Here is a 22,667-nt window from a genome sequence, read left to right as displayed (position 1 = left end):
TTTTTAAGTGTATTATTTTCAAAGAAGCATTTGTGTTGCTGGTAAAGCATCAGTAGGAAATAATGAGGGGGTGGGGATGGGTAGCACACTATGTCACAATGCTAAGATTCCAGGGCTGAACACTCATTTTCTCCCTAGGCTGCTGCCATCCAACACCTAGAATCTGCAACCACTGAGTTAAACAAAATCCTGAAGGCCAAGTACCCGACAGAGATGATTATCGCAACCAGGTCAGTCTTCCTTTGCCTCTCAACCTTTTGGGGTGTTTTTTCTCATAGGCTGTTACATCATTCAGAGATGGTGCTCATTTTAATAGCTTGGGGGTTGAGGTCAAAGAAAGCATATGTTTACCTTCCCAAATCAAATTTCTTCTAACTCAAAATCTCCTGAGTGGGAAGTTTATGAAAAATAAATTTTTAAAAAAAGATGAGATTGGGGTGAGGGCTCCTGCTACCCCAACATGACAAAATTGCAAGCCACAGATTTGGAAGAGGGGTTATAGAAGGGAAACACAACATTCCATACCACTCAAGAGCATAGCATAGCCCCCTCCAGTAGGGACAGCTTTTCCATCTAATACCTGGAAAACTCTCCGTGGTGCCTACTACTGCTGCTTTCTCATAGCTGAGCAACACATTCTCCTAAATATATGGGGCATTCATTCCTCCTGGGACTCTGGTGGAGTCCTTCCAAGTCTACCACATTCTTTTTTGAGAAACAGTCCCTACATGGGCCATAATACCAAAGTCATTATATTAGTACTAAATTAGCTAGATCCTTGAACCATAGTTGATTTGACCCAGGATGAAATCCAGACCCAAGTTATACCAAGTGAATTCTGTTTTCTGGAAATTTGGAATTTGGGCTAAGAAATGTTAGTTAAACTCTCTTAGGTACTGGCATATTTGCCAAATGCACGTGAAGAATCAGAATAAACAAAGAGAGGAGAGGGAGTTGGGAGAGAGAGACAAGGAGAGGGAGAAAGGAGAGATCAGAAAAGAGAGAGGGAGAAGGAAGAGGAGGAAGATGGAAACTAATGACATTATAAGACAGAAGGGCTCTGGACCTCATGTCCATGTCACATTGTGCCATCTATCTTATCTTTCCAGATTCCTGTGCTCAGCAGTGGAAGATTTTGTGGTTGATATTGTAAAGGCCTGGAGCCGGATAAAACAGAACAATACAGCAATAGAGTCTGTCATTTTGAAAGTAAGTTTCCATCCTTTTGTCTTGTACTCTTTGTGGCACCAGAGCCCCATTTTTTAATAAAAGCAAATGTCCCTCTCACTGGGAATCGTTAAAGGGCAAGGAGAAGCAGCTGGTAAGCCTCCCTGATGGTGAAAATCCTCATTGAACTTCCACCTTTCACCAAATAAAGAGTGGCACTGTACATGCTTATCCATGTACCATGTACCTAAGCATATTTTAAGCATCTGTCCACACCTAGACACAAACATACACCAACATGTATGCACATGGCTGTATACCAGAACATTCTTGAAACTACATACAAATACATGCTAGAAATACACCCATGGTCACCTCTATAATTACAACAGTAACAATAATAGCTAATACTTCTATAGCACTTATTCTGTGCCAAGAACTGTTCTAAGCACTTATAATGTACTCACTTATTTAATCTTCACAACTTCTCAAGAATATAAAAGCACAATGAGATTAAGTGACTTGCCTCAGTTCACAAACTATTAAGTGATGGAACCGGGCTTCAGGCCATAATCATGCAGTACCTCCCCAAACATACACACAGACAAAAGCAGACACCAGGCACCCATGCAGAGCCACATCCGTATCCATTAGGAGCATGCCCATGAAAACACCAATCCAGAAATGTTTGCTTATCTTTCCTCAGTCTTGCTATATTGTACATCATTTTATAGACCATTTGGACATGAGAAAGACTAGGCAACATACATTGGTGCCTGCAGCTGCTCAGAAACAAACGATGTCTCTTTAACCTCCTAACACCCTTTGGCTATCTTATTACATCTACCCAAAATTTCTTTCCCTAAACTTTCATCTTCCCACATTTAGCTTCCTATGCTCAGTGTCCTGGCCAACTGTTACCCTTCTGCACTTCTCTCCATGCTATCTAACTACTCATTCTGTCCTTTCAAGCATGAATTTCTCATAACAATGCTCTGTCTCATTCCCTATATAGAGCGACTTAATGTACGACAAGCTCAGTGTCCTGATTGATATCCTTGCTGAGGATGTAGCAGTTGAGAAGAGTGCCAAAGCACATAAGGAAAGTGCCAAGGCAGATGGAGAGCCCTCCATCCCTCAAATAGACCACATAGCCAAGTGCAAGTTGGAGCTGGCTACAAAGGCCCAGAATCTCCAAAAGTCGTTGAAACTCATCATATTCCAAGTTGAACAAGGTAAAGTTCCCAGGGTTGTGTTGACTGAGGGAGGGGAAAGAGAAGGTTCCTGTGGATGGTTACTGATCTACCTCACTCTGACACCACTACCCAAACTTAACTAGATTCTGCATTCATAAAGCATCAAAAATCAGTCCTCAGACTGACTTTGAAAAGTCTCACTCCTGATAAGCTGCCCCTTTGGCACCTCCTACCTCACAGAGACTAAACTCTTGCTATTTATTTAGTTTTGGAACTAACGCTCATCCTAAACAATTACAGCTGCTAAGAGGCTTGGCTCAAAGCTCTTGTCAGCTTCCACCTCCAGCCATGGAATTTTTTCTACCTGCTCCTATCCCCTTCCAACCACTGAGCCTATGACGATTTTAGAAGGAAAACTGTGTTCATCTCTGCATGTCTTACACAGTATTCATCAGGCACAAGGGCCCTGAGAGTGGTCCTGGCAGCTCTGACATTCATTGCCATTTCCCATAATTCATGGCAGCCTACAAGCTTCCAACTCAGTATGAAAGCTCTTTCAACTCCTCCAACTTCTTAATTTAACATTCTGGTTTCCATTTCTTCTCCACAATGCTTCTTTGAAAAACAGATCAGAAAATTATGTTAATACCAAGTGTGTTCTACCTGAGCTATTGGAATTGAGCAGTAGTTCGTGTAGCAAGGAAGTCCCTTTGGCTGGCCTTTGGCTTTTACCTATGGTACATTCTCCTGCCTTGGTGCATGTAGGTACAACCTCAGCCAAGTTTCTAAGAAAAAAAAGGAAATATCCCTTCTGCAGTGTAAAGTAATTAAAGAGCCAATTTGCCTCCATTTCTGTAGGTAGTTTCCAAGGGGGCTTCCCAGGTAGCGCTAGTGGTTAAGTAACCTGCCTGCTAATGAAGATGTGGGTTCGATCCCTGGGTCAGGAAGATTCCTTGGAGGAGGGCATGGCAACCCACTCCAGTATTCTTGCCTGGAGAATCCCACGGACAGAGGAACCTGCCAGGCAACAGTTCATAGGGTCGCAAAGAGTCAGACACGACTGAAGTGACTTAGCATGCACGCATGCACAGTTTCCAAGGAGGAGGGATCAGATCAATCTGATGTAGCCATAACACTGTCACAACTAGTACTCAACCTGCTCCATTAATACATAAGTCAGGTTTAGAAGTATAGTTTGTGGCCATGGGACAGAGAAAGGCACCCCTGGGTAGGATAAGGATTGAACCTATAAGGCTTTGGCATAGGCCAAGCACCTGAGCTATATGATATTAATATATAGGTTGGTGAAAGGAAGGCAACTTCTCAAATATTCTGGGTATTCGTGAGACATTTGAGTGAAAGAAAGGCATGGTCCTAGAGGGTTAATTTTAGAACAAAGGGCACATGAGTAAATGAATTACAAATAGGATGAAATGAATTACAAATAGGATGAAATGAATTACAAATAGGATGGAGGTAGAAGAGCAGAGAGTTTCCTATCCTGCTCCACCTACCCCTGGCCCCCAGCTTCTACTCACAACCACATTTACTGGGTGATAGGAAAAGAGTAACAAGTAAAACAGAGAAAGCTCAAACATGGACATAAAGAAACATGCCAATACTATAGAAAAACTGAAACCACAAACAGCATCATGAAGCAGAGGTGATGATCAAATGGGAGTCTCCATTGTCTCCCCATGCACTGACTGGTGTTAACAAAAGAGATGCTCAAGAAATGTGACCAATCCTCCTTTTCTCCTTTCCTCCCTCTGTCCCCTCCTCCTTCCTTCCCTTCCTTCCAACCCTCCTTCCCTCCTTCCTTCCATTTTTTTCTCTGTAGTTCTTGATGAGGAAAGCCGACAGACAATATCAGTTAAGAACTTCAGTTCAACTTTCTTCCTAGAAGATGACTCAGAAGATATTAACCAGATGAGCCCAAGACACCGTAAGGATCTTTCTCCTTTTATTCTACGCTTCATCTCTGTCTTCTAGTTCCCAGAGAATATACCTTTAGTATTTTCATGCATCTTCCTTTTGCCTTAATCCTATTCTGCTATGTGGCTCAGCTGGCAAAGAATCTGCCTGCAATGCAGGAGACCTGGGTTTGATCCCTGGGTTGGGAAGATCCCCTGGAGAAGGGAAAGGCTACCCACTCCAGTATTCTGGCCTGGAGAATTCCATGGACTACAGCCCATGGGGTTGCAAAGAGTTAGACACGACTGAGCAACATTCACTTTCACTTATTCTGCCATAGAGATCCCTCCCTCTTCTGCAGAAACCCCATGCCTATCTCCAGAAGCATCTCCTAATGACCCCATTAGGTTCTTTGAAAAGGCCTCATGAAACCCAAGATTTGAAGCTGTTTCACTGCCAGCAAGCAGTCTGCCCAGCCTTATTATTCTCTCAGTGGAAGTCCCTGTCCATCCAAGATGATCCCTCTTTGGAGTGAGAACCCTGAATATTATCTAAAAGAAAGTCATTGAGCTGACTCTGTTCCAACAGAGAAAGTAGGGTGAAATAAAAGTAGGGGAAGGGCTTTCATTTTTGTATCTGACACCAAGGTGATATCTTTTGTGTCAAGGTTCTCGTCTTGGTACTCTGTCTTCTATATCTTCTCTCAAAAGTGAAGACCTAGAAAACCTCAATTTGGAGCACTTACATTTTACACCTGAAACTATGTAAGTATTTATAGACCTATTACCTTTCTATGGCTTCTTCCTTTCTCTGGTTGAGAGAATGGACTAAGGATACCTAGAGTCAAATGCTGACTCTACTTACTAACTGTGTGACCTTACACAAGTAGTTCAACCAAACCTCAGTTTCCTCACGTATAATATGGAGATAAGTGTAGAACTTGTCACATAGGTTTGTTGTATTTATTGAGTTTATTTATCCAAAGTACTTACATTGGTCAGTCTTTGGCGTCCATAGTTAGGTTTATATGTGTTATAGTTATTATTATCACAACTTCATTTCATTTCAAAGGACCCGTTTTTCACTGTTGCCTTTAATAGTAAACAACTGAAGTTGCTAAGAAATAAGTGGGCATTTAGGGGACTAGGAAGCAAACGTAAAGACATTTGTCTCAGTAACCCTTCCTCTTTAGAATATTCCCAGTAGCTAAGCTCCAACACATTCACTCATTTTGAGTTCCATTAAGAATATTGGTTATATCAGTTAAAGAAATCCCAATATCTGGGCTATAGTCAAGGAGGAAAATCTTACATGAAAGATGTAGGATCAGTTTAGTAGTGAATTATAAAAAATCTGTGATTAAGTAGCTAAACTGTACCTATTTTTCATTTCTTGAAAGACAGTTGGCAATTATATGTTTTCTACAGCTTCCCCCCATTTTCAACTCCCACTTCCCTCCACTTTGCCCCTAGCTTAAGTTCATATCTGAGACCTCAGTGAACTTATGACTTATCACTTTGATCAATGGTGTGCTGAAAAATATTTAACAACCAGCCCCCAGGGTAGGTGGCAGGTGGGAAGCCCTGATTTATTCCTGTTATAAACTTTCCTATTATGGCCTACTTCAAGCTACTGATACAATGTCATTGATTGCAGAGTTAGGAATTATAGGCATAATCAGCTTACATAAGCTAATATGAACTGCCTCCAGCACACCACTGGTTTTAATGGATGGATGCAAAAGAATCAAATAAACTGCTTGGTTTTTTTATTTGTTTGTTTTTGTTCTACATATATCTATCATCTTTTATAAGGTCTTTCCCCCTCAAATGTGTGGTCACTTTGCCCTTGGATGTGAAAGTGCTAAAAGGAGTTCAGAAATCTCTAAAAGCAGTGATACAGAGTTTACTCTCATCATACATTTTAATCTGAGATACTCAAAGGTTCTTTTTGGAAATAAGTCAATTATTCTTATTTCCCTCTAGTTTATGTGGAGAAAATATTGGCCACTCATATCTGACAGTCTCCAAAGACGACTTCTTCATTATGAGTCTCAATCCCACTGAATCCTCCCAGCTGGCTGGGTGTCCTCTCTTACAGCTAATAAGCTACTTGTTAACAAAATAGGATATCTACATGTGCCTCTCAAGAATATTAAGCCTTGTACCCAATGTAGAACAGGCCTTCTCTCATTGGTTTTGAACATTTAGATAAAGTCTGCAGCCCAGTGATAACAGCACTTCTTTCCTATACCAACGTCTACTCTTTTCTTCCCTTTGGCTAATTTCAGACGCTTCAAAGAAAAGTGTGTCATGAACAACTATTTTGGAATTGGGCTAGATGCTAAAATTTCTCTGGAATTCAACACCAGAAGAGATGAACACCCAGGACAATACAAGTAAGGAAAAGAAACTTCCCTGCCCACATGCAAACACACAGTCACAACACACACATGTACTCCTACATCCCCCACATCCCAAACAACAGAACTCTTTTGAAAAGTAAAGAGTCCATCATTTGAAAGTAAAACACATTAGTCTGAAGGTTAGGCTAATAGGATAGCTTGCCCCAAATGTTGACCAAATCTGTGGTGACTGCACTGGAATTCTGAACTTGGAGCCATCTTCATAGTCTTGACCTGTGGACTGCTGTGTAAATACAGCTAACTGTGTTACTGTTAGTGAAAACAGATTACATTGACTTGATTCAGCCAATTCCCTATCTTTGTTCTGTCTGAGAATTTGACAAGCTCCTAGTAGTAGTTTCAGGCCTGCTTTTGCCTGGCAAGGCTGCAAAGCATCAAAGATCACTCTACTAGTTCTTAGGGTTCCTAACCTGGTTCCCCTGGACCTACTGATTTTACCCCATCTAGGGTTGGCCTGCTTGGGACCTTCCAGTACTTTTGTACTGCAGATATACCCTAAGGCAGCCTCAGAGTTCTTCTGGTAGATTGAAATTATGAAGAAAAATAAGCACCTCCTCCATCCACCATCATCACCCCTACTACCTGCCACCAGAAGTTCTTTCTCAGAGCAGGTCTGGGCTGAGAAACAAACGTTTTGCAAATATTGTTTCCCAGTTGTTTGTCTTTTCTGTTGTTATTGCTTGTCTTCTAATTTAATGGTATCTTATGATATACAAAAGTTTTGAATTTTGATGCATTCCTATTATTATTTTTTTTTATGGACCATGATTTTGATGCTGTATCTAAGAAATCTTTGCCTAACCCAAGGTGTTAAAAATTTGCTCTGTTTTCTTCCAAAATTCTTGTTTTTTCTCTTACCTTTAAGTCTGTGACCTGCTTCGAGTTAATTTTTATGTGTGGTGTTAGGTAAGAACTTAGTTCATCTTTTTGCACATGGATATCCAATTACCACAACACCATTTTTTTCCCACAACACCATTTTTTTCCCACAACACCATTTTTTAAAACTATCCTTTGAATTGTGTTTCCCCCAACAAATTGTGTTGGCACCTTTGTCAAAAATTGGTTGACCCTAAATATAAGGGTTTTTCCCCTAGACTCTCATGTATGTTCCAGTGATCTATGTATCTATCCTATGCAAGCACCACACTGTCTTAATAACTATAGCTTTATAGTAAGTTTTGAAATTAGGAGACAAAAGTCCTCCAACCTTGTTCTTTTTTAAGAATGGTCTTAGTTGTTCTAGGTATTTTGCATTTCCATATAACTAAGCTCTGATTTTTAATAGATGAGGAAACTAAAGTGTCCAGAGAATTTATGGTTTGAAGCAGAGTGCAAATAATTTTGTGTTAGCCTTGTTACATTTCAAAACCCGTGCCTTGTGGTGGCTCATTTCTGTGACCCTGTTTGGAGAGTTCAGAGTAGATTCTATCCAGCCTTTCTAGGGATTGTGAGTATCCTGCCTGCTTTTATCAGAGACTCTACAGTGAGCAGGACCTTGTTCTTCCCACCTCCACCACAAGTCTCCTGATATCCTTGCCTTTCCCATATTCTCTCCACTGGGCCCTCCTCTACAGTCTGTCTGGTAAGCTTAGCTCTATTCTATAACACTGAATTAAGTGTTCAGCCTTTGACTGTGTGGATCACAACAAACTGTGGAAAATTCTTAAAGAGATGGGAATACCAGACCACCTGACCTGCTTCCTGAGAAATTTGTATGCAGGTCAAGAAGCAACAGTTAGAACTGGATATGGAAAAACAGGCTGGTTCCAAATCAGGAAAGGAGTACGTGAAGGCTATATATTGTCACCCTGCTTATTTAACTTATATGCAGAGTATATCATCTGAAATGCTGGGCTGGATGAAGCACAAGCTGGAATCAAGATTGCCAGGAGAATATCAATAACTTCATATAGGCAGATGACACCATCCTTATGGGAGAAAAGTGAAGAAGAACTAAAGAGCCTCTTGATGAAAGTGAAAGAAGAGAGTGACAAAGCTGGCTTAACTCAACATTCAAAAAACGAAGATAAAAAAAAAAAAAAACGAAGATCATGGCATCCAGTCCCATCACTTCATGGCAAATAGATGGGGAAACAGTGGAAATAGTGACAGACTTTATTTTCTTGGGCTCCAAAATCACTGCAGATGGTGACCGCAGCCGTGAAATTAAAAGACGCTTACTCCTTGGAAGAAAATCTATGATAAACCTAGACAGCATACTAAAATGCAGAGGCATTACTTTGCCAACAAAGATCCATCTAGTCAAAGGTATGGTTTTTCCAGTAGTCATGTATGGATGTGAGAGTTGGGCTCTAAAGAAAGCTGAGTACCAAAGAATTGATGCTTTTGAACTGTGGTATTGGAGAAGACTCTTGAGAGTCCCTTGAACTGCAAGGATTTCCTAAAGGAAATCAGTCCTGAATATTCATTGGAAGGACTGATGCTGAAAGCTGAAACTCCAGTATTTGGCCACCTGATGCAAAGAACTGACTCATTTGAAAAGCCTCTGATGCTGGGAAAGATTGAAGGCAGGAGGAGAAGGAGACAACAGAGGATGAGATGGTAGGATATGGCATCACCGACTCGATAGACATGAGTTTGAGTGAGCCCCAGGATTTGGTGATGGATAGGGAAGCCTGGTGTGTTGCAGTCCATGGGTTCTCAAAGAGTCGGACACGACTGAGCGACTGAATTTTGAACTGAACTGAACTGAAGTCTTTGAGATACAGGTCTTACAAAATCCCTCCACTTTGCCACAAAAGTTATGCTTCAAAGAAACTGCAGCCTGTCACATATTTCAAATGAAATTGATTCCAAGCGGCTGAAATCTTGATCTCCTGGAGTGGCACTTGCTGGTGTGTACCAGCCAGTTGGGCTTCCTAGGTGATGCAAGTGGTAAAGAAACCAATGCAGGAGATGTAAGAGAAGCAGGCTTGATCCCAGGGTCAGGAAGATCCCCTGGAGGAGGGCATGGTAACCCACTCCAGTATTTTTGCCTGGAGAACCTCATGGACAGAGGAAGCTGATGGGCTACCGTTTAAAGGATTGCAAAGAGTCAGAAACGACTGAAGTGACTTAACCCGTACAACCCAGTTGTGCTCACAGCTTTTTATGAGCTTTATTTTTTAATATAGTCTAACTCTTGCAAAACTGAACCAATATCAACAGCAAGTGACAAATCAATGGGATGCTGAGGTCTCAAGGACACCCAGGAACCCATTACAGCTGGTATATGAATAAGGATTCCAGTTACACTATCCTAGCATCCCCTCTTGTGTCACATTACCATGACTCCACCCTATATATAACAAGGCACTTGAGGAATAAGATGGTATCTCATCTTACTTTTCTTCATCCGCTTACCTTTATATTATTCACCCTCTGACTATCTTTCCCTACCTTTATCTCCCTGTAGTAGCCGCTTTAAGAACAAGATGTGGTATGGCCTTCTGGGAAGCAAGGAACTCTTTCAGCGCTCTTACAGGAAACTGGAAGAACGAGTGCACCTGGAGGTTAGTGGAAAAAGAGGATAATCCTTCTTGGGCATGAAGAAAGGAAATATCATGACCTTGGGAATCAATTTCCCTCTATATTCTTAGTTCTTCTCAAGCTTTAACTCTGATTCTCACTCATGGGAGGAAAGCATGAAGATAGGTTTCCATTTTATGGATAAGAAAATGATAGCATGACGAGAAGACAGAGCCCTTCCCCCATGTCTGTAAATATCCCTTCACACTGGTATCTGAAGAGCCAGCCAATAAGGGCTACTCTTTTCTTTCAGTGTGATGGAGAGGCCATCTCCTTGCCAAATCTGCAAGGCATTGTAGTGCTCAACATTACCAGCTATGCCGGAGGTGTCAACTTTTGGGGAAGCAGCACGGCAACCACAGTGAGTATGGAACAGGGAATGAGGAGGGAGAAAATCTTGACACCTCTAAAGTCTATCGGAAAGGAGAGCTGAACTGACTGGAGTGTGGGGGAAAAGGAGGCAGGCTGGGGACCATTATTAGCAGCAGCTGTATGATGAGTATTTTTAAGGCAATTACCACCCCAGAGCACAAGAATCAGCTGAAAACCTGAGGATCAGATTAATTCTTCCGTGTTGCATGGTCTTTGAATTTTCCATTTCTCAAACCTGACAGATCCTTGAAAGGTTGGCTACATCATGACATTTTCTCTAAGGAGGTCTGTCAATAAATCTCCTGAGAAATTGGTCATGAGTCCTTTCCTCTGAGCTCACCCAAGAAGGCCATGAGACCAGTGGCTTTGGGGATTTATGTGCTAGATTAGACAGGGAGGGAACCAGCTAAGAGTTGTGATCTCAAAAGGAGCTGAGTTTAGATCTCAGTGCCTTTCTCCCAAGCTGGCTTCCTGACCTCATCCTTCCCCTTTTAATAATGTAGTAGTTTCTCCACTCTTCATGAGCTAGAAAAACTTTTACCACGAACTTTCAAAGCATACCTGCTTGTGACAAAGTGTCATTCTTCGAGAGTGAGCTATGTGACACAGTTCTTTCTCTTCAGGAATATGAGGCTCCTGCGATAGATGATGGGAAGCTAGAGGTAGTGGCAATCTTTGGTTCTGTACAGATGGCAATGTCTCGTATCATCAACCTGCATCATCATCGCATCGCCCAGGTAGGAACACACTGGGTGGGCACCAGAAAGGGTCTGAGCCCTGTGGCTACAACACAGGATGTGGGCTGCTCCCAGGAATTTACCAGGTATAAGAATGGCAGGGTGGAGGGAGTAGGGTATCTGGTAGGCAGCAAGGTGCTGGCTGAGGTTAGAAATAGAGGTGGTAGGGACCAAAGGAGCAAAAAGTCTATAGCAAACATATGTTTCCTCCCTGGGATAATCTGATTCACATGTTTGCTGATCCTGTTCAGATACGCATTTAGGCTGTGACTGTGAGATTATCAGATTAGTCTGTAGTCATTGCCTGATTTTTCTTCCCCATTCTCCCTCCTTCTCTTCTCTGGCAGTGCCGTGAGGTGATGATAACTATCAATGGTGAAGAAGGTATCCCAGTGCAGGTGGATGGGGAGGCCTGGGTTCAGAGGCCAGGCCTTATCAAGATTAGATACAAGAACACTGCTCAGATGTTGACCAGAGATCGGGTAAGAAAGGAAAGGCTCATCTTGGGCTCCTCCATTGTCTCATCTACAGCTATCACTTGAGTACTGAATGCTTCCAGTCAGGCAGAATTTCTCAAAAGGAGGTCTGCATGACATCTCAGAGTCACCTTGGGTGCCTGTTAGAGATGCCCATTCCTAGGCCCCACAAGGTCCCACTGCATCAGAATGGGGATGGGTATTACCTGAGAACTTGCAATTGCAGACAAGCTCTCTGAGATACTCTTATACATAGAGACACTTGCAAAGCACTGTCCAAGAGAGTGAGACAAGGAACTGCCTCCTGTGGTTTTCAACAAAGTTGTCCTCATTCTTCCAATGCACAGAGAGCTAAAGACCTCAGTGGTTATGGAGAAATCTGCTCCCTCAACAAGAGATTTTTCATTGAATAGGATCTCTAGGTTCCTCTAAGTCATCTTAAAGGGCTTCCCTGATAGCTCAGTTGGTAAAGAATCTGCCTGCAATGAGGGAGACCTGGGTTCAATCCCTGTGTTGGGAAGATCCCCTGAAGAAGGGAACAGCTACCCACTCCAGTATTCTGGCCTGGAGAATTCCATGGACTGTATAGTCCACGGGGTCGCAAAGATTTGGACACACAGAGTGACTTTCACTTTCATGGCATCTTAAAATATTGCATTCACAAATATCACCCACCTCAGCTAAACTACCTAAAGCTAGAAAGGAGCCATTATTGATCAGTGTTCAGTGATTACAGGCTTTCTTAAACTGTGGCCTATGCACAGTCCATAGACACAGCAATAGTGAAGGGATGGGATGTCTAGTTTATAAACTACCTGCTTTGTGTTGGGCACTTTACATATATTCTCTCAAATAGATCCTCTCAACAATTTATGAGGTTCAGTTCAGTTCAGTTCAGTCACTCAGTCGTGTCCGACTCTTTGCAACCCCATGAACCACAGCATGTCAGGCCTCCCTGTCCATCACCAACTCCCGGAGTTTACCCAAACTCATGTCCATTGAGTCAGTGATGCCATCCAACCATCTCATCCTCTGTCATCCCCTTGTCCTCCTGCCCTCAATCTTCCCCAGAATCAGGGTCTTTTCAAATGAGTCAGTTCTTCGCATCAGGTGGTCAAAGTATTGGAGTTTCAGCTTCAACATCAGTCCTTCCAATGAACACCCAGGACTGATCTCCTTTAGGACGGACTGGCTGGATCTCCTTGCAGTCCAAGGGACTCTCAAGAGTCTTCTCCAACACCACAGTTCAAAAGCAACAATTCTTTGGCACTCAGCTTTATGATCCAACTCTCACATCTATATATGACTACTTGAAAAATCATAGCCTTGACTAGATGGACCTTTGTTGACAAAGTAATGTCTATGCTTTTTAATATGCTGTCTAGGTTGGTCATAACTTTCCTTCCAAGGAGTAAGGGTCTTTTAATTTCATGGCTGCAATCACCATCTGCAGTGATTTTGGAGCCCTAAAAAATAAAGTCAGCCACTGTTTCCACTGTTTCCCCATCTATTTGCCATGAAGTGATGGGACCGGATGCCATGATCTTAGTTTTCTGAATGTTGAGCTTTAAGCCAACATTTTCACTCTCCTCTTTCTATGAGGTAGATACACTTATTCCCATTTTACAGGTGAGGAAAATAAGGACCAGAGAGGTTAAATATGTTGCTAAAAGTCACATGACTAGTGAATGACAGAAGCACAATTCAAAATTAAATTAGATACATCTGGCTCTAAAATCCATCAGCACATATTACCTAGATTTGGCAAAGAAGGGAGAGTGAAAGGGGCTCCAGTGTCTTACTGATCATGATGCCTTCCTATAGAATCTTCTGGAAGGCAGACATCTGTCTGATTCAAGCTTCTTGTCCCAAGACTTGGCATGGTAACAGTAAAAACAACAAAACTAAAAGTGCTTAGTATTAAAGACATTGCATAAAATGTTGGACAGATGTATGAAGTGTGGAGATGGGTGTATGGGGGAATATGTGGGGCCCTCATTCCCCTTGACCCACACATATCAGACTCACAGACAGACCTTGTCATGTGCCCTCTTAGCTAACAGCAACCATTAGGATCTGCCACTGTCTTCATTTCTAGGACTTTGAGAACTCAATGAAAATGTGGGAGTGCAAGCATTCTGAAATCCAAGCTGCCTCTCAGCCCCAGCTGGATACCCAGGAGTCTCAAGATAGCCTCTCTGATGAGGAGTATGCCCAGATGCAGCACTTAACTCGGCTTGCAGAAAACCTCATCAGCACGTAAGTGGTCTGGCCCAGATACAGGCTGGGAATCCCACGAAGGGATGGGGAGAAGAAGCCAACTTGTGTCTGTAGGCTACTGGAGAGCCTGACCTCAGAAAGGAGTCTTGCCCAGAGCTCTGAGGATTGAAAGGGACCCTAACAATCCAGATAGGAAATAGTCTTTGTGGTCAGCTTGGACTTCTCCCATTAAGTCCAAAGACGAATTTTGATCTCTTCCTGCTGCCCCAGACCCAGTAGGATTTAAAATGTTTAACCTCATGCATCTAACCTGGACTGGCGATCTGTTTCACACTTGATAATATACATGTTTCAATGCTGTTCTCTCAGATCATCCCACCCTCGCCTTCTCCCATAAAGTCCAAAAGTCTGTTCTGTACGTCTGTGTCTCTTTTTCTGTCTTGCATATGGGGTTATCATTACCATCTTTCTAAATTCCATATATATGTGTTAATATACTGTACTGGGGCTGCTGCACTGGGATGACCCAGAGGGATGGGATGGGGAGGGAAGTGGGAGGGGGGTTCAGGATAGGGAACACATGTAAATCCATGGCTGATTCATGTCAATGTATGGCAAAAACCACTACAATATTGTAAAGTTATTAGCCTCCAACTAATAAAAATAAATGGAATATATATATAATATACATATATATATTATATATATATAGCCTTAAAGAAATTAAAGGAAAAAGTATGCTTTCCTAAAAAAATAAAATAAAATAAAATGTTTATCCTTGGCCTTAAATATCAGGAAAGCCTTAGAGTTTCTGGAATCAGCTCCTTCCTCTATTCTAGCCTCCCACTCTTCCAAAGTACTTAGTATCTAATTCAGGTGAGATAAGGATGGACAAAGTGGGAATTCCCTGGCAGTCCAGTGGTTAGGACTTGGTGCTTTCACTGCCAGGACCTGGGATTCAACCCCTGGTTGGGAAACTAAGATCCCCGAAAAAAGGATGGGCAAAAGTGAATACCTACAGAAGAGTAGAAACATTTTCTGGCATAAGTGGCTACCTAGAAATGAGTAGAAATAACAGGAGGGAGTAAAGAATACAATTCAGGTACTCAGAGCTTTCATTTTTACTTTTAATCCTAACCCTTACAAGTACCTCAGACCAGACGTCCTTCAGAACTCTAGACTCATTTATCTCTTCTTGCTTTATTACAGACTTACTGACCTGAGCAAGGTCCACCAGCATGTGTCTGTCCTCATGGATTCTGTGAATGCCAGTGCTAACATCCTAAATGATGTATTTTACAAACAAGAGAGTAGCAATGAGACAGCTGCAGCTTCCTGCATTCCCATTGAGGTAAGGGAGGAAGGGGCAGATGAAGGAAAGGAGTCAACCAAATAGGAAAGGGAATAGAAGGGAAGGAAGAGGAACCAGAGGCTGGATAGAAAAACTGAGCAAATGACATGGCAGGAAACTGATGGATGGAGTAGAAAGGGAGGCAGATATTCCTTGACTTGTTACAGGTTCAGAATGGCTACTGGGAGAATCCCATAGCAGACTTCATCAGCCTGAGAGCTATCTACCACACTGGTCTCAAGGAGAAATAGCCTGTGAATGGAGAGGAACTTGGCTTTGGCCCTTCCTCATCCCAGGTGGATCCCTGTATAACCTGTTAAGGTGATACTTGTCATTGAAACCTGAACTCCAGGCTGCCTTGGTTTTCCTCTTGAGGGATGGTCCAGATTAGGATGCTTGATGTTAATTGTGCCATCTCATGACTTGACCCACTGGCAGAAGATTTTTAAGTGATGTTTTTAAAAAGTAACTTTATGCTAAGAAAACCATACAAAAGGGCCACATACAGGATCAGGGTCTCCTAAAATATAGGCGACCTATTTATTGGGGGCCAAATCTTCATTGGAAGGGGCCTGGAGTTTCAAGAAGCTGCTGCTGTGCTGCTAAGTCACTTCAGTTGCGTCCCACTGGAGTGGGTTGCCATTTCCTTCTCCAATGCATGAAAGTGAAAAGTGAAAGTGAAGTCATTCAGTCATGTCTGACTCTTCTCGACCCCATGGACTGCAGCCCATCAGGCTCCTCTGTCCATGGGAGATTCCAGGCAAGAGTACTGGAGTGGGGTGCCATTGCCTTCTCCGTGGAGTTTCAAGAAGAGAGATGGTTATTTCCACAATGCCTAATTCCACATTCCTTGGAAAAGGTGGCTTTAGCTAGTGGCAAGAAGTGGCCTCAAACTTATGTCCAGTTTGCATATTTTGTGTTTCCCTATACCCAGAGTACTCAATCGGTGATGATAAATGCAAAGTTGTCCTATGTCACTACATAGGACACACCAGTACAGCTGTACTTGTAGTTGATAGCTGGCATCAGTTTTGACTAGTTGGTGCCCATGCTGAACTACTAGCTGTGCTATATTGTGAATATTACTTTTTCACTTACAGCCACACCCTACTAGCCTGCCTCTACCTTCCCATAGAAAAGCCAGTTGCATGCTTACTAACCAATAACTCCTCTGTCTTTGTCCTTTCCCTTCCTTTCTTTTCTTCTCCTCTCAGACTTTAACCAGAAATGAGGCAGTAGATGTTGCATTTAGTCTTAAAGGGCTCTACGATGACACCAAAGCTTTCCTGGATGAAAACTTGGTGAGTGGATGGGTTTGGAACAAGGGAGGGCAATGTATCCCATATGAAGTTGGTCACAGTCTGCACTTGGTTCTAGGGCATTGAAAAACACGTAGGAGCATTTTGCCCAGGTGCTTATCTGGCAGTCCCTGCTGTGTCATCCTCATCAAGAGTTATCATTGATCATGTCATTTCATAAATTATGTGAGTCCATAGGAACTATCATATCCTTGAAGAAAAATCTCCTCCTCTCCTTTGGCAAATGTCTCTTAGGTCCATACGAGACCAAACAGAAGTAGGGTGTTCTCACTATACCCAATACAGCTTCAGTAGAAAAGGGTGAGCTCTTTTGAGCTGCTCTGCATCTCCCAAGTTTCCACAATACATCTTTCACCATGTGGGAAGAGAGTAATGAATAGTGGGGAAAGTTGGCAGTCTCTGACAGTTGTCAAATCTGACAGTTGCTAACTATATTAATTTCCTAAGGCTGCTGTAACAAACACTGAAACCTGGGTGACTTTGGACAACAGAAAGTCATTGTTTCACTGTTCTGTAGGCTAGCAGCCTGAAATCGAGGTGTCAGCAGGGTCATGTTCCCTCTGAGACCTGTAGGGAAATCCTTCCTTGCCTCTTCCTAGCTCCTGGTGATTTGTTGGCAGTGTTTGGAGCATTCCTTGGCTTGTAATATAGATGCATTGCTCCAATCCTCCATATTCACATGGTGCTCTCTCTGTCTTCCCATGGCCATCTCCTTAAAGGACACCAGTCATACTGGATGAGGGCCAACCCTACACCAGGGTCCAGACCAGGCCAATGATCTCAGTAATTACATCTTCAGTGACCCTATTTCCCAATAGTTGAGGTACTGAAAGTTAGGATTTCAAGATATCATTCTGGAGGGGACACAAATGAATCCATAACAGTATCTATGTGAGGTAACTTCACCTCTGTTTCCCAACCTACAAAATAGGGATTGTAATCTCTACCTCTCCAGGTTGTTGTGAGGATTAAACAAACTACTGTTTATTAAGTACCTAGCTCTGCCTAGCAGCTTGACAGATGGTAGATTTTATCAGTGTTAGGGAAAATGGACTGAGGCTCAGTTTTTGAGCTACAAGAAGAGTTGCTATTTCTCATACTGCAAAGCCCATAGGCACACCTGGTGAGTGTGTGCTAATGAGGCAACTGATCATGACCATCCCACTTTGAGTTTCACTGCTACGGCCCTGAGGAAGATGCTGTTCTTGCTTCTCATCTAATTAAGGTTTATTTGAAGAGGGGCCTCTGAGTTGATTTTGAAAGAAGTGCATCCACTTCCCCCTTCTATTTGCACATCTAATTGGCACACTGCACAGGTGGCAGAGTGGCAAAGACAATCAGGCCAGACTGTCCCAGCATCTGAGCCCCAGGCTAGAGTTTCAACCTTTAGAGACAGCACCAGAAGTACCTTCTATATATAGGTAGAGCTCAATGACCTTGCCAATTTGGGCAGAAGGAAATATGGGAGCCTGGCCTCTCATTGACACTCAGGCTTTCTTGAGGCTCATGGGCTCATGAAAATTTATTTATACCAGCCAACAACCCAAACTGAGCACATACCACACTTAATAAAGAACCTGGTAAGGACCCACACACACATACAAACATCCAATGAGACCTGGGTGCAAATGGAAGCTAAGAAAGGCCATATCATGAAGGTGACATGGACATAAGGTTTATTTCATTAAATGTTGTTATTCCTCCCTTTGAAGGAGGAGGACAATAAGGAGCTCAGTGTTGGGAGAGGGTTGTAGCCATCCAGTAACTCCCACTTCCCTTATTTGGCAAATTGACTTAGTGATGTGTTCAGACAGGAACAAGAAGTGAGCAACAAAGTCCCCTGAGTCAGTTTGCACATTTATCTCAGAGAAGAGTCCTGGACAAGGTCTCTCTTGGAGCCAGAAGGACAAGAGACTATAGCATGAGATTCAGGCCCACCCACATACTATTTTTCAGAGCCTAATTCTCTAGGTGCCAAATAGGAAGTTATTAGGAAGCCATTTTATTCCTCTGCTATTATGATCAGGAATCATTTTCTAAGGCCCCAGCTCCTCATTTCACTCTGTGGCTTTGGGTTTGCCTACCAAATCCCTTTTGAGCATTGCTTGTAAGTGTGCCCACAAGGACCCCTGCCCCTTTCCCCCTTACCTTCAAGTGATGGCCATTTCTCTCTGTCACCACTGATCCCCAGCCCACCACCGTGTGCACACACATGTCCTGTGCACCTGGGCTACCCTGTACCATCCTAAATCATTAGTTGTAAAGCAAGAACAGGAGATCATTTGTCAGCATGACTTGGTCACCCTCTCATATCCCATCCTGATTGGTCATAACCTCCAATCCCACCCCCTGCTCATTCACCTGCCACTCATTTGTGACAGTTGGCAAGGTTCTACTTAAGGCTGGCTCATGCACAGCAAGAAGTCACATAAGTACCAAATTGAAAGGAGAGCACATACCAGGGAGGAGAGACAAAGTCAAGTTAGGTGAGCTGGAAAGGACATCAGGGCTGATGATATCAGCATGCATCTGTCCTCCCAGCTCACTAATGGAATATGAACTATCTTACCTATGTTGTTGGTCTGGACTTGGGTCTTCTAAGTTGGAGATGGTTTTAGAAGAATCTATTTTAACTCTTCCATGGAGTATACAGAGTTCATCCTGTGGGTGCTGGGGGATACTAGGGAATGTTTAGCTTTGTTTCCTGAATGTGTGAGACAAACCATCTGAAACTATTTCTTATTTACTAAGAGTGAATAGCTAGGGGCTAAAAGCACAGCCTGGAGAGGCAGACCCTCTTTGCCAGGAAGGGAGATTTTGAGCCTGTCTCTCTCTAGCCCTCCCCTTTGCTTCACAAAGCAGCCTTTAAATTATGGTAACTGGGTAATAAAGATTCCCTCCCCCCAACCCTAACATCTAGCCACCCCACATACCCTTTCTGGGGTAGTATGGTATAGAGGGTAGGCTATAGAGTTAAATAGATCTGGTTTCTGTCTAGTCATGTGATCTTGAGCACTAAACTTCGAGTACATTTTTCTACCTATAAAATGAGAACAATAGTACATCATAAGGTATTATCAAGCTATTGAGAAGATGGAATGAAATCATGTATGCATAGTGCCTGGCATATAGTATGTGCTCAAAAATTGGTAGCTATTTTTATGAGAACATTTAGATGTCTCCAGGAACTTGAGGATCAAGAGTAGGACCTTTATCCTGGACCCTAAGTTGTTGGGGTACAACTCAGTGTTAACTTATACTGGTCAAAGGGCCTCTCTGCTTGCAAGTGTGCCAAGCTCCAAGGAAAGCATCACTATCTGATTTTTTTCCTGAATCTCCCTATTGAGAAAATAAAGAGCTGACTGACTGTACTTTCCAGTGACCCTATGGACCAAAGGAGGTATAAGTTGGCAACCTGTGGTCTAATGGCCACTAGGCAGGGACTGGGAGTTGGGGAGAAAGCAAGAATCTATGAAGGTAAAGTACTAGGCATTGAATACTCACTCTTTTTCCTGTTTTCACCAGCTGAGAAATGCTGAATATGAGGCCACACTGAAAATTTCCCTGGATGCCATGAATAAGGAGTTTGAAAAGCTATCCAAGATTGACTGGATGAATTCAATCCTTTTTCTGGAGGTATGTGACCTGTGGATTGGGAAATAAAGGGAAAGAGGGGTTCTTCCTCAGGGCTTTGCCTTCCAGTGTAAGCCAGGACACAATGACTGATATAGCAGAGGCAGACCAGTAGTGGCTTTCAGCTTGTGCTTAATGGAGCCTCCTCCTTGCATCTCCTCACCATTTAAGTAGACAAGGCAGAAGGCACATTGAAAAACTAGATGACCATGGGAACATAACCAGAAAGAACAGCTCTGTAGAGAAGATTGGAAAAGAATAAGCAAGATTGGTCTTTTTCTGTGCTTTTCTCCTGGCCACAATTCCCTTCCCCTGCTTAGTACCTGCTGCCAGGACTGAATTTCATCTGGTACATACCATTAGGGCCAATACCAGTTGTTTACAGCCAACATTTGTTCTAAATGGTTGGTGGCCAGGCCATACTGGTGTTTAAATCTACCAAGTATCACCTCTCCCTTGCTGCTCTCTGTCCCTCTCACTCTGGGAGGAAAGCAGGCTTTCTCAGTGCCTTCCCCTAGCAGATGTGTGGCTTAAAAGAAAATCAAGCATGGCAGCAGTGGCTACAATATAGCTCTGGGGATGTTGTCATTTTTTGACAATTCTGAATGCTTTCCTGAGATGAAAAAATAGTACATTTCATAAATCAAATGACTGGAAGATGTCTACCTATCATCAGGTAAGTTACTCCCATTATGGTCTGACAGGGTTTTTCTCTAAACTTCTCTACCATGGAACTGCTCATTTCAACACCGTGTAAGAATCCTTATTTATTCTACTCATTATACCTGTTTTCCGACTTTATATACCAGTTGTATGAATGTGAGCAAGACATACAAGGATTTGGACTAGTGTAGCAATTAGGCTACCATTTAAGAGAAAAAGACACAGGCAAATTCAGGTCTTAAATAATTTAATAACTTTATCATATGCCTTTGCTGCTCTTGACCAGCAGCCCTCTGGGGAAGGAAAACATGCTGTTATGCAGAAAAGGAAGCAAACTCTTGTAGCACTTTCTTCCTCAGTTCAACTGTCTAGCACCAAGCCCCTGACCTAGACAGATAGACTGGATATTGAGAGAACTAAGACAAACAGTCCATGCTTTGAGGTCTCAATATTTGAGTTTGCCTTGTCTGGGCATAATCTCTTTTCTGGACTTCAGTATTTCCATAAATATGAAGAAATGAGGCTCTAAAGAAGGGCAGAGTAGATTGAAAGAAAGGCAGGAAGATATTGATCATTCACCTAACACCCAACTTGCTTGCCTTAATGCCGCAGAAGATGCAGATCCACTTTGATGGGGAAAAGCAGGAGGAGAGTCAGTTATTCATTGGGCTTTCCAGAGTTTTGGTTGAGAGGGAAGGTCCTGTGCCCTTACTTTAGGTTTCTTATGAAAGGCAATTCAGAAGATCAGTTATACATATGAGAGCATTTATTTGGGGGTTAGGGGTTTCCCAGGTGGTTCAGTGGTAAAGAATCCCACTGCAATTCAGGAAACCCGGGTTCTAACCCTGGGTCAGGAAGATCCTCTGGAGAAGGGAATGGCTACCCACTCCAGTATTTCTTGCCTGGAAAATTTCATGGACAGAGGAACCCGGTGGGGCTAGTCCATGGGGGTCGCAAAGAGTTGGACATGACTGAGCAACTGACCACACACACATTAAAGTGTTTAGCAAAGCATCTGGCACAGAGTAGGATCTTGGTAAAGACCAGATGCCTTCTCAGGTATGGTACTAGTGAGTAGAGATGTCTCCCACACCTGAATAGATAGCAGATTGGCCGGCTTCCCGCAGCCATCCTTGTTCACCATCTCTCCAAGCCTCTAAGAATTGTTTCTATTAGGCAACTAACATTTTGACCTTCCTTTTGTTGTGCTTTACTAGGAAAAGTCCTCAGACAGTGACAGCAAAAGCTTCAGATTGAAAGTTAAGTTCCCCAAATTGGGGAAAAAGAAGTCAGAAGAGGAATACAAGCCTAAATCAGGCCAAGGCATCCAGGGTTTTATTGGTAAGTTTCCCCCACAGGCATCAAGGTCATGAAGACCTCCCAGCAGCCTGGATTCCTCCCTCCCAAAGACCCGAAGCTCACATTAGAAATGTGTGCAGGTACGGTGGTAATGGAGGAGGCAGCCAACTGGGAGCCAACCTTAGGTGATGCCAAGAAGTCTCTTGGATAAGGTATGAGTTAGAAAGTGATATGGAGGGACTTCCCTGACGGTCCAGTGGCTAGGACTCCATACTTCCACTGCAGGGAGCACAGGCTTGGTCCCTGATTGGGGAACTAAGATCCGACGTGCTGTGCAGTGTGACCAAAAAAAAAAAAAAAAAAA

At 42.9% G+C, this 22,667-nt stretch overlaps 1 protein-coding gene across 1 annotated transcript in view; it reads left to right on the top strand.

The window, feature by feature from the left end:
* DGKK (diacylglycerol kinase kappa) overlaps positions 1-22,667 on the top strand; it is a 160,757-nt gene that overhangs the window by 136,605 nt on the left and 1,485 nt on the right. Inside the window, exons 15-29 of the mRNA XM_043459737.1 lie at positions 139-230; positions 1,110-1,209; positions 2,183-2,402; positions 4,204-4,308; positions 4,945-5,041; positions 6,568-6,675; positions 10,121-10,217; positions 10,487-10,594; positions 11,229-11,342; positions 11,690-11,824; positions 13,917-14,077; positions 15,248-15,389; positions 16,604-16,690; positions 20,234-20,344; positions 22,222-22,345. Coding sequence (XP_043315672.1) covers positions 139-230; positions 1,110-1,209; positions 2,183-2,402; positions 4,204-4,308; positions 4,945-5,041; positions 6,568-6,675; positions 10,121-10,217; positions 10,487-10,594; positions 11,229-11,342; positions 11,690-11,824; positions 13,917-14,077; positions 15,248-15,389; positions 16,604-16,690; positions 20,234-20,344; positions 22,222-22,345 — 1,801 coding nt within the window. The remainder of the gene's footprint in view (positions 1-138; positions 231-1,109; positions 1,210-2,182; positions 2,403-4,203; positions 4,309-4,944; positions 5,042-6,567; positions 6,676-10,120; positions 10,218-10,486; positions 10,595-11,228; positions 11,343-11,689; positions 11,825-13,916; positions 14,078-15,247; positions 15,390-16,603; positions 16,691-20,233; positions 20,345-22,221; positions 22,346-22,667) is intronic.

This window comes from Cervus canadensis, chromosome X (genome assembly GCF_019320065.1).
Source record: "Cervus canadensis isolate Bull #8, Minnesota chromosome X, ASM1932006v1, whole genome shotgun sequence".
Taxonomy (NCBI): Eukaryota; Metazoa; Chordata; class Mammalia; order Artiodactyla; family Cervidae; genus Cervus; species Cervus canadensis.
The sequence above is the reverse complement of the archived record's forward strand: the minus strand, read 5'-3'. Positions and strand labels throughout refer to the sequence as shown.